This window comes from Gopherus evgoodei, chromosome 1, assembly GCF_007399415.2.
Source record: "Gopherus evgoodei ecotype Sinaloan lineage chromosome 1, rGopEvg1_v1.p, whole genome shotgun sequence".
Lineage (NCBI taxonomy): Eukaryota > Metazoa > Chordata > Testudines > Testudinidae > Gopherus > Gopherus evgoodei.
Genome location: NC_044322.1, coordinates 238,423,755 through 238,438,807, shown reverse-complemented (window position 1 = coordinate 238,438,807; position 15,053 = coordinate 238,423,755). Strand labels below are relative to the sequence as shown.

Sequence of the window (15,053 nt, the reverse complement as noted above, 5' to 3'; positions counted from 1 at the left end):
CTATTAGCCCTGAGGCTGGCAGGCCAGCACAGAAGGAGTCTTGGAGCATATCCTCAGCTGCTCCGTGGTCTAGACCAGAGGTTCTCAACCCACAGCCTGCAGGCAGCCCAATCAGCATGCATCTGTGGCCCATGTGATATCCTCAAGGCCGTAACTAGGGTGGGGTGGAAGGGGCACTTGCTCCAGGCACAGAGCTGGCATGAGGGTCGGGGCAGCTCTAGGTATTTTGCCGCCCCAAGCATGGCAGGCAGGCTGCCTTCAGTGGCTTGCCTGCGGGAAGTCCCCGGTCCCATGGATTCAGCAGCATGCCTGCGGGAGGTCCGCCAAAGCCGCGGGACCAGCGGACCCTCTGCAGGCATGCCGCCGAAGGCAAACCTGCCTGCCACCCTCGCGGTGACTGGCAGAATGCCCCCGTGGCCTGTCGCGCCAGGCACGCGCTTGGCGTGCTGGTGCCTAGAGCCGCCCCTGATGAAGGTGCAAAAATGGGGTGATGCAGGATTGGGCCCAGCATCAGTGCCCTCCCCTGGCAGGATCAGGCCCACTAGCATCAGCCCTCCCCTGGCAAGATTGGGCCCAGAAGCATTGGCAGGAGGCCAGGGGTGCTCAGTGCCCCACACTCTACCGGTCCAATGACCCTGGCTGGAGCAGGCTCCCGGCACTAGGACTGCAGCAGCAGGGGAGCAGGGTGGGCTGCACAACTGAGCTACCTGCAGCTGAGGTAGGAGAACAGCGGGTGAGGAGAGGGAGATACAAGGGGCTAGGGTCATGGGGGGGATGCAGGGAGGAGTGCAAGGGGCTAGGACTGCAGGGAGATGGGTGCAGCAGGTGCATGGGACTCAGATTTGGGGGAGGGTGCGGATAGGACTGGTGACAGTCCCTGGATGGGGGAACTAGATACTGGGACAAAGTCCATGGATGGAGGGGACGAGTGCTGGGAGGCAGTCCTTGTGAGGGGGGGGGTGCTGGGGGCAGTTGCTGGGGGGCAGTCCCTGGGTGGGGGACTGGATCCTGAGGGGGCAGTCCCTAGGGTGGCTCTTTTGCTGTGTCTCTGCAGGGCAGGCATATGTGCCAGCCCAGTGTTGGGGAGGTCTGGATGCTGGGAGGACAATCTCAGGGGGGGTTAGGTGATGGGAGGCATTCCCTGGCTGGGGGGCAGTCTGAGGAAGGGCTGGGAGACAGTTTTTGGCTGGGGAAATTGGAGGGGCTGGGTTCCTGAGGGGCTGGGTGCCTGGAGGCAGTCTGTGGCTGTGGGGATGGCACACCACAATGGGCAGGGCTCCCCATCTTTGCAGGCAGACTCTCTGGGTGCTCAGCCTAGCCACATCACCATGCCACCCTGGCAGTAAATTAATTAATTTTAACAGTTAATGTTTTGACTTATTTTGCTAATTTAAAAAGCTCTTAGTAGACATTTGCCAGTGTTGAAATGAAAGGTACTATATCGATTTGAATCACATTGCTACCATATAACAAACACTAAACCTTCTTTTTTGTAGATATACAGGTAGTATAAACATATTGTGTGGACATGGCTCACGGAACACGTAGAAAGCTGCGTATGTGCCCACAGTGGTAAATAGTGCACTGGTCTGGACACTTTACTAAAGGCCCTAAGACGTGGTCTTCGTTGGTTAGCAGTATCACAACATAAAATGTGGCCCTTCTCTCAGCTATTGCTGTACCACCTGCTCACTTTTAGGTAGTTGCTTAGTAATGTAAGAGGTAAATGAGCCAATCAGAATTCTCTCTCACCTCCTTAAATTTATCATAGTTCAGTCATAGTGCTTAAAATGCTTTACATTTCTTTAATCTTATTTTGACAGTATACTCATGCACCTCGACAGAAAATTCTGATTCAGTTGACATCTCACTCATCTACAACAGATCAGATCTATTGTTGTTTGTATTATAGAGAATTAATCAGAATATAAATCTCATTATCATACATCAAAACTAACCAAAGACCCTAACGATGAATAAAATTTTGAAATAATTTCCCCAAGATGTTCTCACCTCGTCTTATTCAACAGTTTGCTAAGCATAAAATATACCTTAAACCTGTATAGCTTCTGGGCTTCTAAATGTTTGCCTTTGTGGTTGAGGGTTTTATTTATGAGGTGCCATCTGAGACAAAAGTCATCCCAGGCCCATATTTTACTAGTTCAGTAAATTTTCCATACTCTAATGATCAAGCTGAATACTTTACTACTTACTTTTGCATATATTTCAGTGATCAAGTTGTATAACGTAATAAGATTTCACAATGTGACTGAATGAGTTGCATACCTCATTAATTTAGCTATATACTTTAAAAGTCAAAATTATTGCATATTTGGAAGAGGTGAATAGTTTAATGATCAGCCTCCCCTTGCAACTTGTGCTCCAGCCCAGTTATGAGTGTGGGCCCACAGCGGGATGAAACTGCAAAGGAATAGAAATTTCATTTGAACTCAAATTGAAAACATCAGATTTGATGGGATCTAGAAGCTGATACTATGGATCTGGTTCATATTACTTTTAAACAAAATTCTCCCATCTGGAGAGATTTGGAATTTTACTGATGGTTTTATCTCATCTATCCCACACACAGCACATTCAAGTGCCAGAAAAATATTGATTCACTGAGAAAAAAATGCTGTTCAAACAGAAGCAATTTAAGGTTCAATCTTGTGAAATACTAAGAACCTCCAGCAAGATATGGAGCAACTTAATTTCCTGCTGAAGTAATTGGCTTAGCAACTTCCAGGAGTTACTCAGCATCTTGAAAGATTCAACACTAATGAAATTTCTGATGCAGAATTAGCCTTTTTAGGGGCCCGATCCTGTGAGGTGCTGAGCTTTTTCAACATGAGTTAAGGAGGGTGGCACCTTGGAGGCTCAAGATATACCAGAAACAACCCTACGTATCAAAAATAGATATCTAATGTTAAAGATTGCTAAAGGACGATTATCGCTGCATACAAATACACTCAAAACTAATATATTATTGGGTCAGAATTAAGAGAGTTGTGAATAAGGTGTTTTAATTCTATGCATACATGAACACAAATATATCAAATCTGGCAGCCAGATAGTCTATTATGTTAGTTAGGATATCATTTTGCTAATATGATGAAAATGTAAATATTTAAAAATCTTATTTTTGTAAAGAACTGTAATTAAAACTACTTTTACTCTACCCATACTTAACTAGGCTTTTCCTGCCATTACGGACAGAGTAACAGACACAGTACTATAAATGTAAATGCTAAACTTACAGACAGTAAATAGATTAAACTATGGCCACAGTTGTACTTATAATAAACCCTAAATCTAAATATTCCTACTAATAACTGACATACAGATATTACAAACATTTTGAAGCTGTTTGCGGGTTCTCCTTCATTTGAAAATTGCAGTTGTTTTCTTCCTCTTAAGAAAGAAACTAATCCTGCTATTCTTTAATGCCTAACAGACTTTTTGATTTGGAATATAAACAGACAGGAAGTAGAAATCTCACTGGTTTTTCAGTTGCTACATTATGACATAATATTTAATTACCATATAGTTCTGTATGAATTTGTTTTGCACAACATTCTATTATTGCCATGGTAATAAAGTAAAAAGGCTTTTTATGTGGTTTTCCATTGGATGACAATTTTTTTTTCATTTTATTGTCCTGCAAGCATATATTTTGCAAATGAAACAGTCGTTTTTTAAGGCATAAGATGCAAGTATTCCATTTTGTTTAAGGACTACTATATTAAGTGATACACATAGTTTTTGATTCTCTTGGCCAAATTTAGAAGTGAACTGCAAGGGGGCATAATTTAGCCTCCCTTGCCGTCAGTTAGATTTACTTACAGCCATTTATCATTGTGTAAGGGAGTCTATGGTAGGACAGGCAAAGCAACTGAAAGAAGGTGTACTGTGAAAGTAGAATGAATTATATTGTGAAAATAGAAAGGATTAAAGAAATGCTGTCTGTACCTTTAAGAAAAACTGTTGGAATGCTGCAATCCAGGTGTCAGGAATACAGACATTCACATAGAACAATTGCACCATTTAAGGGCAATTGGTGAAGTATTAGCCTCAGATCCATAAAGAGTTAGTAAGGAAGTAGGATATGCATGCTGTGCCCCAGGTGAATTTTACAGTTTTGCTTTCTTTGTTCTTTTGTCTGATTCCCGCTCTTTTATCTGTATAAATAAGACTGTTTTGGCCTTGCATGGCCGCTCACATATTCTGAGGCCATGTCTACATCTAAAATTTTGCAGCGCTGGTTGTTACAGCTGTATTAGTACAGCTGTATAGGGCCAGCGCTGCAGAGTGGCCACACTTACAGCAACCAGCGCTGCAAGTGGTGTTAGATGTGGCCACACTGCAGCGCTGTTGGGCGGCTTCAAGGGGGGTTCCGGGACCGAGAGAGCAAACCGGGAAAGGAAACCAGCTTCGCCGCGGTTTGCTCTCTCGGTCCCGGAGCCAGCCAGCAAACCGCAGGGAAGGAGACCTGCTTGCTCGGGGTTCCGGGACCGAGAGAGCAAACCGGGAACGCCGCGGTTTGCTCTCTCGGTCCCGGAGCCAGCCAGCAAACCGCGGGGAAGGAGACCTGCTTGCTCGGGGTTCCGGGACCGAGAGAGCAAACCGGGAACGCCGCGGTTTGCTCTCTCGGTCCCGGAGCCAGCCAGCAAACCGCGGGGAAGGAGACCTGCTTGCTCGGGGTTCCGGGACCGAGAGAGCAAACCGGGAATGCCGCGGTTTGCTCTCTCGGTCCCGGAGCCAGCCAGCAAACCGCGGGGAAGGAGACCTGCTTGCTCGGGGTTCCGGGACCGAGAGAGCAAACCGCGGCGAAGCTGGTTTCCTTTCCCGGTTTGCTCTCTCGGTCCCGGAACCCCGAGCAAGCAGGTCTCCTTCCCCGCGGTTTGCTGGCTGGCTCCGGGACCGAGAGAGCAAACCGTGGCGTTCCCGGTTTGCTCTCTCGGTCCCGGAACCCCGAGCAAGCAGGTCTCCTTCCCTGCGGTTTGCTGGCTGGCTCCGGGACCGAGAGAGCAAACCGGGAAAGGAAACCAGCTTGATTACCAGAGGCTTCCTCCTTCCACGGAGGTCAAGAAAAGCGCTGGTGAGTGTCTACATTGCATTACCAGCGCTGGATCACCAGCGCTGGATCCTCTACACCCGAGACAAAACAGGAGTACGGCCAGCGCTGCAAACAGGGAGTTGCAGCGCTGGTGATGCCCTGCAGATGTGGACACTCTCAAAGTTGCAGCGCTGTAACTCCCTCACCAGCGCTGCAACTTTCTGATGTAGACAAGCCCTGAATGTTATTGGCAGAGCGCTGTGCTAATAAAACAGAGTGGTCTGACAAATTGTGAGTCCTGATTCTAACTTTGACAATTTGGAGGTTCCACCGAGATGGCAACCGTCTTCACTGGGGCTGTGTGATTCCTGACTGTTTTTGTGGGATGACCGTGGCAGCCGGCACCTGGGCATTTGGCCCAAGCGGTCCCCCACTAGAGCGGAAAGGCGCACAGCCACAGTGAGGTCTACGCCATCGAACCTGTTGGTTCCCACTCTGTTCTGGTAGGGATCCCGGGATCTGACATCAGGAATCTGGTCAGGTAATTATTTCTGTGTTTTGTCCGGACTGAGGACTGTCCTGTCTCTGTGTCTATCTGTCCTCTTGTGGAGTGTTTGAGTCTGGGTGCCGTCTCTGTCTGGGGATCGGCCGACCAAGGGGTTCCTCTCCCCGCGGTCTGAGTGAGTGAAATCTGCACAATTGCAGCCGCACCACACCTTGGGTAAAACCCTTAGTGTGAAAGCAAGGGCAATTGAGGCAGTAGCCTGTGGGCTCCTTTTATGTGTTGCAGCAGGCATCGCTCTGACGAACCTGAATTTCCTTCTTGTGTGATTGGTGTGTGAAAGTCCTCCTGTACTGGTAACCAGACGTCTAAGTTGGGACAGTTCCCTAAATGAACGCCGGCTCATTTTATGTATTTAGGATGGGTCCAGACTCCTATAAAAAGGGTCCAGACTCCTGTAAATTTCTGGGAAAATGGTCTAGGCTAACTCAGGAGGATCCCAAAACTCAGTGGCCACTGTTAAAATCTTGGAACAAAGACTGAGTGGACGTCTTAAAGGACAAACTCGACCAACCTAAAACTAAATTGGCTAAAGGAGAGGTTAATTGTTTCATGCAGTGGTGGGAAGAGGCAAATCATAGGTGGACAAAATCAAAACTGGCTTCTCTCACTTATTCAAATAATAAATTAAAAGCTTTATTAAAAGCCTCCTCTCCCACCACTAGACCGAGCGCTCCCCTTTACCCCGTTCTCCAAACCCCGGATCGATCCAAACCCCTTCATACTCCCATCTCATTGTAAAAAGGACAAAAAGTCCCTTGTTCTGTTCCCCTTTGTTGTCTGCCTCAGAAACTGATTCTTTATAGTGTCCCACTACCAATTCAGCAAGGTTGGGGGCGGGGGGGGGCTCCTCAACTAGCCCCCACCCTTTCTGGTCCCTTTCCTTGAACATTTCTTTCAAAATTGTGAAATGACCACAATATCATTCACAAACGGTTCATTGAAAAAAGCAGGATCGGGCCCAGACAAGCAGGCAAGCAACAGAAAAGAAACAGGTTGAAAGCCCTAAGGGAATAGTGTCAGGAGTAAAAAAAAAAGTAGTAAGTGCAGGCATGAACCCCTGGAACAATACTTAAAAGGGTGAAATCTAAGGTAATAAAGGTGTCATTTTGGAACATAAACAAGTGCTTTAAGAAAAGAAAGTGAAAAGTTAACTATAGAGGCTGGAGAGAATTAAGCAGTTAAACTTTGTGGAAAATGTTAAAAAGGACCATGTTAAAGAGAGAGAATTCTTGGTTTCTTTGCAGACATTCTGAAGGGAAAATGGGCCCTTTTCCAGAAGAGTGCCTGTAAATAATCCTTATATATATACAGCTATGCAAAAACAAAGCAGTGTAAAAAAAAAAAAATGTTAAGGAAAAGAAAATGTGTATGTATCTATTTGTCTGTGTATGTAAAGTTCTAAGAATCTAAACCAACACATCTGGTTTGTAAAACTACTGTTTTGTAGGTGTAAGATAAATTGATTTTGTTTTTGTTTTTAATGCCACTAAAAATTCATTTGACTCTTTGATTCAAAGTTGCAAAACTGACAGACCTTTTTGCAAGACACAGGTAATTAGTGTTGTTTGGCTTTGGGATTTAGCATTTAACCCTTAAGGGATAACTTGATTCTTTACAAAAATTAAAATGTTTTTAAATGAAAACCAAGTCATGGCTGCAATAGGGCAGTCAGAATCAGGAGAATAGGTAGAGATTCTGGAGTCTTTTTGTTTGTTTGGTTTGGTTTTTTGTAACAATAGCAGATAAGAGCTGTAATAACAGAATAAGAAGTTAACAGTGACCCTCTGAAGCAACAGCAGAGGTGAGGTGCACAAAACAAAAAGAAGCAATGTTAAAAACACTGAGCCTTAAAATGACTATGTGTAATCAGACTGTCACTTTAATAAAAGTACATGAAAACTCTAAAAAAAACAAAACAAAGTTATACCTTATGTAAAAATTAATATGGCTAATGTTTTTGAAAAGTTATAGTATAAAAAAAATGTGCATTTTCCGTAGGACATGTGCAGCGTATATTGTAAAAAGGGATGTAAAAAAAAATGCAAATAAAACATGCTGCTGAATTAAAATCCTATTAGGGCTCCAAAAAGAGCCGCAATAGTCTGTGTTTTCTTTTTCAGATCCCTGTGTGTTAAAACAGAGGGCTTGTCTACATCAGAAAGTTGCAGCGCTGGTGAGGGAGTTACAGCGCTGCAACGTAGGAGGTGTACACATCTGCAGGGCACCACCAGCGCTGCAACTCCCTGTTTGCAGCGCTGGCCGTACTCCCGTTTTGTCTCGGGTGTAGAGGATCCAGCGCTGGTGATCCAGCGCTGGTAATCAAGTATAGACACTTACCAGCGCTTTTCTTGACCTCCGTGGAATAAGCAGGTATCGCAGCATACCTGAGGAAGCCTCTGGTAATCAAGCTGGTCTCCTTCCCCGGCTTGCTCTCGCGTTCCCCGAACCCCGAGCAAGCAGGTCTCCTTCCCTGAGGTTTGCTGGGTGGTTCCGGGAACGCGAGAGCAAACCGCGGCGAAGCTGGTCTCCTTTCCCGGTCTGCTCTCTCGTTCCCCGAACAAGCAGGTCTCCTTCCCTGCGGTTTGCAGGGTGGTTCGGGGAACGCGAGAGCAAACCGCGGCGAAGCTGGTCTCCTTTCCCGGTTTGCTCTCTCGTTCCCCGAACCCCCGAGCAAGCAGGTCTCCTTCCCTGCGGTTTGCAGGGTGGTTCGGGGAACGCGAGAGCAAACTGCAGCGAAGCTGGTCTCCTTTCCCGGTTTGCTCTCTCATTCCCCGAACCCCCAAGCAAGCAGGTCTCCTTCCCTGCGGTTTGCAGGGTGGTTCGGGGAACGCGAGAGCAAACCGCGGCGAAGCTGGTCTCCTTTCCCGGTTTGCTCTCTCGTTCCCCGAACCCCCGAGCAAGCAGGTCTCCTTCCCTGCGGTTTGCAGGGGGGTTCGGGGAACGCGAGAGCAAACTGCGGCGAAGCTGGTCTCCTTCCCCGGTTTGCTCTCTCGTTCCCTGAACCCCCGAGCAAGCAGGTCTCCTTCCCTGCGGTTTGCAGGGGGGTTCGGGGAACGCAAGAGCAAACCGCAGCGAAGCTGGTCTCCTTTCCCGGTTTGCTCTCGCGTTCCCCGAACCTCCGTGCAAGCAGGTCTCCTTCCCTGCGGTTTGCAGGGTGGTTCGGGGAACGCGAGAGCAAACCGCGGCGAAGCTGGTCTCCTTTCCCGGTTTGCTCTCGCGTTCCCCGACCCCCCCTTGAAGCCGCCCAACAGCGCTGCAGTGTGGCCACATCTAACACCACTTGCAGCGCTGGTTGCTATAAGTGTGGCCACTCTGCAGCGCTGGCCCTATACAGCTGTACTAATACAGCTGTAACAACCAGCGCTGCAAAATTTTAGATGTAGACATGGCCAGAGTCTCTGAGCTCTGCTGATGGCTTTGAATCCAAAAGCCTAGCCTGTGTTGATGCAAATTACCTAACTGATAAAGAAAGGTAAAAACTGCCAGCACAAACGAAGCTGCAAATAAAAAACATACCTGGTCAGCAAACAAACTGCCTACATAAAAGGCATGGTATAACAAGATACCTTTAATAAATTTGATGCTAATGTTACTGTTAATATTAAACATTAAAATAACTTTAATGTTAGTGAGTACCCCTGTAACAACTTGTAGTGTGTATAATTTTTGGAAAAATCCTTTAAAGTAATATGGTAATGTTAGGTAATAAAGCAAGTCCTCACTCACCTCTCCAGCACCCGAGTTCGTGCGGAGTTGGTATGGGGCACACAATTCTGTCAGAGACCAGACACAAATGCGTTGATCAACGGGCTCACACTATCCTTAGCTCTCAAAGCTTTAGATTAAGTGTGGCCCCTTTATTAGGGGTGAGCATCAATATTTATACACAGAAGTAAACAAAGTGATTAACAAAAGATAATGGTCATGCATAATTAATCAAGATTTTACAGGAAAAGCAAGTTTAACAAGTAAATGCATAGAGATAAAGGCTAATGGCTACTTGAGAAAGGGGGTGTCATGAGTAGTTTGCAGGTCAGTGCTTTGTTCGATAAAGGGTTCAGAAAGGATTATGCAGAGACGGCCAGTCTGGGTCTGTTTTGGCTCCCCAAAGTTCACCAAAAGTTTAGACCCAACAGTAATGATGCTTCTCAGCTATTACCTGTGAATAAACTTAAAGCTTAACACAGCAGGGAAAACATTACAAACTTGGTCTGCTATATAAGAGGCAAAACTTGAGGTACACCACCTCATGAATTTAATAACTAAACAGTGAAATAATTCTTGCATAACCCTTAAAATGTAGAAGCCATTAAAACCTGGCCTGCTTATTTAAAAAAAAAAAAAACCAAACAAAAAAAAAACCACACACAGGAAAATATGGGGGTAATTCCTCTGTTTTGCCTGCAGTCAGGAAGGGTATTTGTAAAAGAATAAAATCTTTAAGCAATAATCAATGCCACCCCAAAAGGGGTAGAAAACTGTTCTTTTTGTCTTTCAGATAATCCAAAGTACTGTATAATGGACTATGTGTATGTGTTAATTCTTGGGGAAAAGTGTTTAAAAAGTGCTAGCAACCCACCAGAAGACAAATGTAAATGTAATGTAAGTACTGTGTTTACCAATAATCACATTTACTATTTGCCACAACAACAACAACAAAAGAGTCTCCGCTTACTGTAAGCACTGATTTAGCTGAGTTCTCTATCAACCTTGGCATTAAATGGCAAACAGTTACCAATCATCTGTTAAAAGGTAAAAAGGTAACATGGCTCCTAAAAAAATAAAAACAAAAATGTGGAAAACTGAACTATTCATATTATACACGCAAATGGGGACATGTTAAAAATTGCCACTGCATAAAAGCATAACAGCTTACCATTGGTATAACATTTTCTGGATGGTCTCCCACAACTACTGGCATACTAATATTACTACCCTAATTGTTTTTGGTTTTACATTGTATGTGTTTAATTAAAATGTTTAAAATGTGCTGGTGGATAAAACAAATGTATGTAAAGCTAAAGCCAAAGGCCCAAATCACCTCCCAGTATTTTCTATTACGTGGACTAAATAAGAAGTGACACTGGCGATTAATAATCTTAGTGTCAAAAGGGGGATATGTAGGAGCAGGATTTTATAATATCCCATAAGAATTAAAGTATAATTTGATTTCATCCTGCTAGTCACTATTTTTAAAGAGCCGAAAGAAATGACCCCCTGGGACTATAGGATTCTGTTTTCCCATATGCATTACAAATTGGGCCCTCTCTAACTCTTTGTTTTAAGATTTAGGTAGTAAGAGACAGGATTCTCTGTTGTGTCTGTGTTAAGTAAATTAGAGAAACATTGAAGGCCTGGGTCTCAATGTAAATTGTCTTAGTTATCAATTGTAAAACTTAGCAAGGTTTAATTTGCAATTTTTTTTTGTTCAATATAAAATAGTACTGTTTGTATTCTCAAATCTATTTGTGTGAATGAGGAATGTATGCATCAGGAAAAGATAAGGTGTGAAGGCCATTGTTACAGCCAGAGTCAAGGGACGGCTGTTAAACTGTCTGGCATCTCAGAGTGGATACATGCTTCGCAGTGTAAGAATGCACAGACCCCAGTGAACCAACCACCACCTCAGGACCACGCAGAGTCAATTTTTTTGACTCCAGAAGAAGACGTAGAGGAACAGCCTGCAATACCTTACAATCTACGCTCTCGTAAGGGTTGCCAGAAGCAGATGACTACATAAAGCAAGGCCCAAGAAGAAGCAGTAGTGAGCCGAGCGCCTGCTGCCTGGTGGACTTAAAACTGTGAGTGCAGTTCCCTCAGTTGAGGTTGTCAGAACCAGAAGGGCCTTGCCTCCAACATGCAGCTCTGGTAGTGCCTGTTCCTCGGCTGCTGGTATCTTAAGGTCTGGGGTGCACACAATGACAATTCTTTTATCCAGCAGCAAGTGTGGATAGCTCAGACCCTTATTATTTCTAAATGCTGGGTCTGCAGCCACATCCCAGCCCACTCTCAAACTGGTGTTCCTGTCCTGGCTATCCCACTCAATTACCCAGACCTCACTGGAGGACCTTGTCTGTTTAACACAATATGGAACAGTAATGACACCTGGGAAGAGGCTATTGGCAGTTCCTTTACCCCACTTGGGGGAGCAATACACCAGGCAAAAAGGCTCCTAAGTAGTTAAATAATGGCAAATAAAACCAGAGAAAGTTTAAGAGCCCTGGCCAAGGAAACAGAGGCGATCGGACAGGTGGCCCTCCAGAACCGTCAGGCATTGGACATAGTGCTCGCGGCCAAAGGAGGGACCTGTGCTCTCACTGGAAAACAATGTTGTATGTTTATACAATACCAATAAGGTAATAGATCGCTATAGCCACTTAGAACAAATCGCATATCTTCCTCATGAAGAGCTGAGTTCTTTATGGAAGTGACTAAGTAACCTGTTCAATTTCTCTGGCATAGGAAACTGGTTGTTTCAGGGAGCCCTAACTATCCTGTTTGAAATCTTAGTGATTTTTGTATGCTTTCAGTTAATCTGTTGTATCCAGAATTGTGTCACCCAGATGGCTGCCCCAAAACAGAGTGCTAATATAATGATTTTGAATATCACTGATGAACAAAAAGATAAGAAACGGTTAATTTGTGGAACCCAATAATTGTTGGTCATGGCGTGTGCTTGACCAAAAGGAGGGATTGTGAAAGTAGAATGAATTATATTGTGAAAATAGAAAGGATTAAAGAAATGCTGTCTGTACCTTTAAGAAAAACTGTTGGAATGCTGCAATCCAGGTGTCAGGAATACAGACATTCACATAGAACAATTGCACCATTTAAGGGCAATTGGTGAAGTATTAGCCTCAGATCCATAAAGAGTTAGTAAGGAAGTAGGATATGCATGCTGTGCCCCAGGTGAATTTTACAGTTTTGCTTTCTTTGTTCTTTTGTCTGATTCCCGCTCTTTTATCTGTATAAATAAGACTGTTTTGGCCTTGCATGGCCGCTCACATATTCTGAATGTTATTGGCAGAGCGCTGTGCTAATAAAACAGAGTGGTCTGACAAATTGTGAGTCCTGATTCTAACTTTGACAGTACGAATGTGTGAATTAAATAGAATGGAAACTTCTGTATACTGTCTTTACCTGCTCTTAATTCCTACATTTGGGTGAGGTTCCAAATAGTTAAGTGGGTGTGAGTGTAAGGGTATGTCCAGACTACCCCCTGGACTGGCAGGTAGCTATCGATCTACCAGGGATTGATATATCGCATCTCGTCTAGACGCAATATAGCGATCCCTGAACGCACACTCCCGTCAACTCTGGAACTCCACCAGGGTGAGCAGTAGTAGCGGAGTTGACGGGGAAAGCCGCGGCCATTGATCCCACGCCGTGAGGACGGGAGTTAAGTTGAAATAAGATGCATCGACTTCAGTTATGCTATTCCCAAAGCTGAAGTTGCGTATCTTACATCGAGCCCCCCACCCCGCCTCCCGAGTGTAGACCAGGCCTTAATCTGAGGTCTCATCCTATGTCTGTGTAGAGTCTCATCAACTTCAGTGGGAGTCTATGTGAGTGTAAGTGTCAGATGACATGACTAGGCCACAATTAAATGTAAGTGAATCTTAAGTAAGTCTAGAGTGAGGCTAAGTTTGTGTAACTTACTCATTGAGGGTGTCAGAAGAAGCTGTACATTTCACCAATTGACATTTCCTCTATACTTACTCAAACTCACCTCTGAATCTGGCCCTCTGTGGTGTATACATTCCACTCCCATTTTAATACATTAGTTCAGAGTAAAACATTGGATTCATCACTGGAAAAATGAATGAATTAAATAAGCCTGTTCAAGACCCCAAATCAGTCACCTTTCTGTAATTCCCCATCCTTACTAGTTACTCTATTCTAGCAAAGCCCTCTGTTCCCATGGAGTAACTTGCAGAATCAATGCCATAATTTGCTAATTCTAATGAATGTTCTTTCTTATATGAGAGACCCTATTCACTTGTCCTTACTTATTGCTTACTCAACAGAAATTCCCAACATCCTATTGACTGCAAGAGATATTCGACGGGAGAAGCTGCACCTGACTATTTATTTAGAATTAGCAAGCTTATTGAATTCATTCATTTTAAGGCATTTGAGTTCATTTTTAAAAGAAACAGCTTACAGCTTGGTAGCTAGACTTACCTCTAAGAGATCAATATTTTTCAGGAAAAATTTCCAGTCTACTGTATAATTTTCATAAATCCTTAGCTTCTTGAGTAGGTGCCTGAATTGCTTGTCCGATAGCTTAAAGCAGAAATGGTCAAGTACCTGGCGGAATTCCAATGCTTTAACTGCCCCAGTGCCTTCTTTATCAAACAGAGAAAATGCCTGAAAAAACAAAAAGGAATGTTACTTTAAAAAACACTGAATATTTCAGAAGAGATTTCTCTTTAGCATGGCCATTACTGGATGGTTACATTGTATAGATAAAGGCATATATGATATGTATTCCTCTTTTATCTGCAGGTATTTTAGATGTAAAGAAATGAAAGAAGATTATAACCATTTTACTGAAACCCCACTGGAAATGAAAAGTTTATCATCTTGAAATCCAACAAGTTTAAAAATCAATCAAATTTATCCTATATTTTTGTGTATTAAATACATATTTTTTTCTCCAATCAATAGAATCTTCCAAAAAATAAGCAATCAGTGAGAACAGATAGACATTTGATTGCTTGAATACCCAAATATACAGCCTAGGTACAAGTTAACATGAATTCCTATCAGCCAAACAAGAATGGATACAAACAAAAATGTCTGAGACATCCACCCCCTGTAGAGTGCCCCCACAGAGAAAATTTGAGCTGGCTGTGCATAGTAGTTTGTTTCCTTTCTCCCAGCAGATGGAAACTTTTGACTGGCTAAGCTAATGTTGGTTTTTTCCAATCCTGCCCCCCGCCCCACCAAACACACAAAGCACTCTGTGGGAAAGATCTCCATTCTCAGTATCTCTTGGAGATGCAGAGGTCAACCTGTGAGCAAATAACCTCTCATCTTGGTTCCCACATTCTTGCTCTTCCAGATATTAGGGTTGCCATCTGTCCAGGTTTTCCTAAGTTCAATCCTTTTTTGAAGGTAACTGTCCCGGGAAATATGGAAGGGTGTTCAGAAAACACTGTCTCTGTCCAGTTTTATAGGCCCAGGATCTTCTCGGATGTTCCAGTTTTTTGTACTTCAGAGGTAGCAACCCTATGAGTTCCCAAAGACTCTTTCCACAGGAAATGTATTAGACTGAATCCCGCTTCAGGAGTAGACACTGAAGAGAGTGCAACTGGTGAGTGAGAGTGGATACTGGAGTGTAGGGGCACCTCTGTGTGGGGCAGGGTATGCCCACTGTGACTCCACCCAACTAACAACCACTTACTCAACTTTATCTTTGCCCCCTTG

The 15,053-nt window shown here is 44.2% G+C and overlaps 1 protein-coding gene across 3 annotated transcripts in view; it reads right to left on the bottom strand.

Moving 5' to 3' along the window:
• EFCAB6 (EF-hand calcium binding domain 6) overlaps positions 1 to 15,053 on the bottom strand; it is a 168,648-nt gene that overhangs the window by 28,469 nt on the left and 125,126 nt on the right. For all 3 annotated transcript variants that reach the window (XM_030540001.1, XM_030540003.1, XM_030540005.1), the window contains one exon: positions 13,806 to 13,991. In XM_030540001.1, the coding sequence (XP_030395861.1) occupies positions 13,806 to 13,991 (186 nt within the window). The remainder of the gene's footprint in view (positions 1 to 13,805; positions 13,992 to 15,053) is intronic.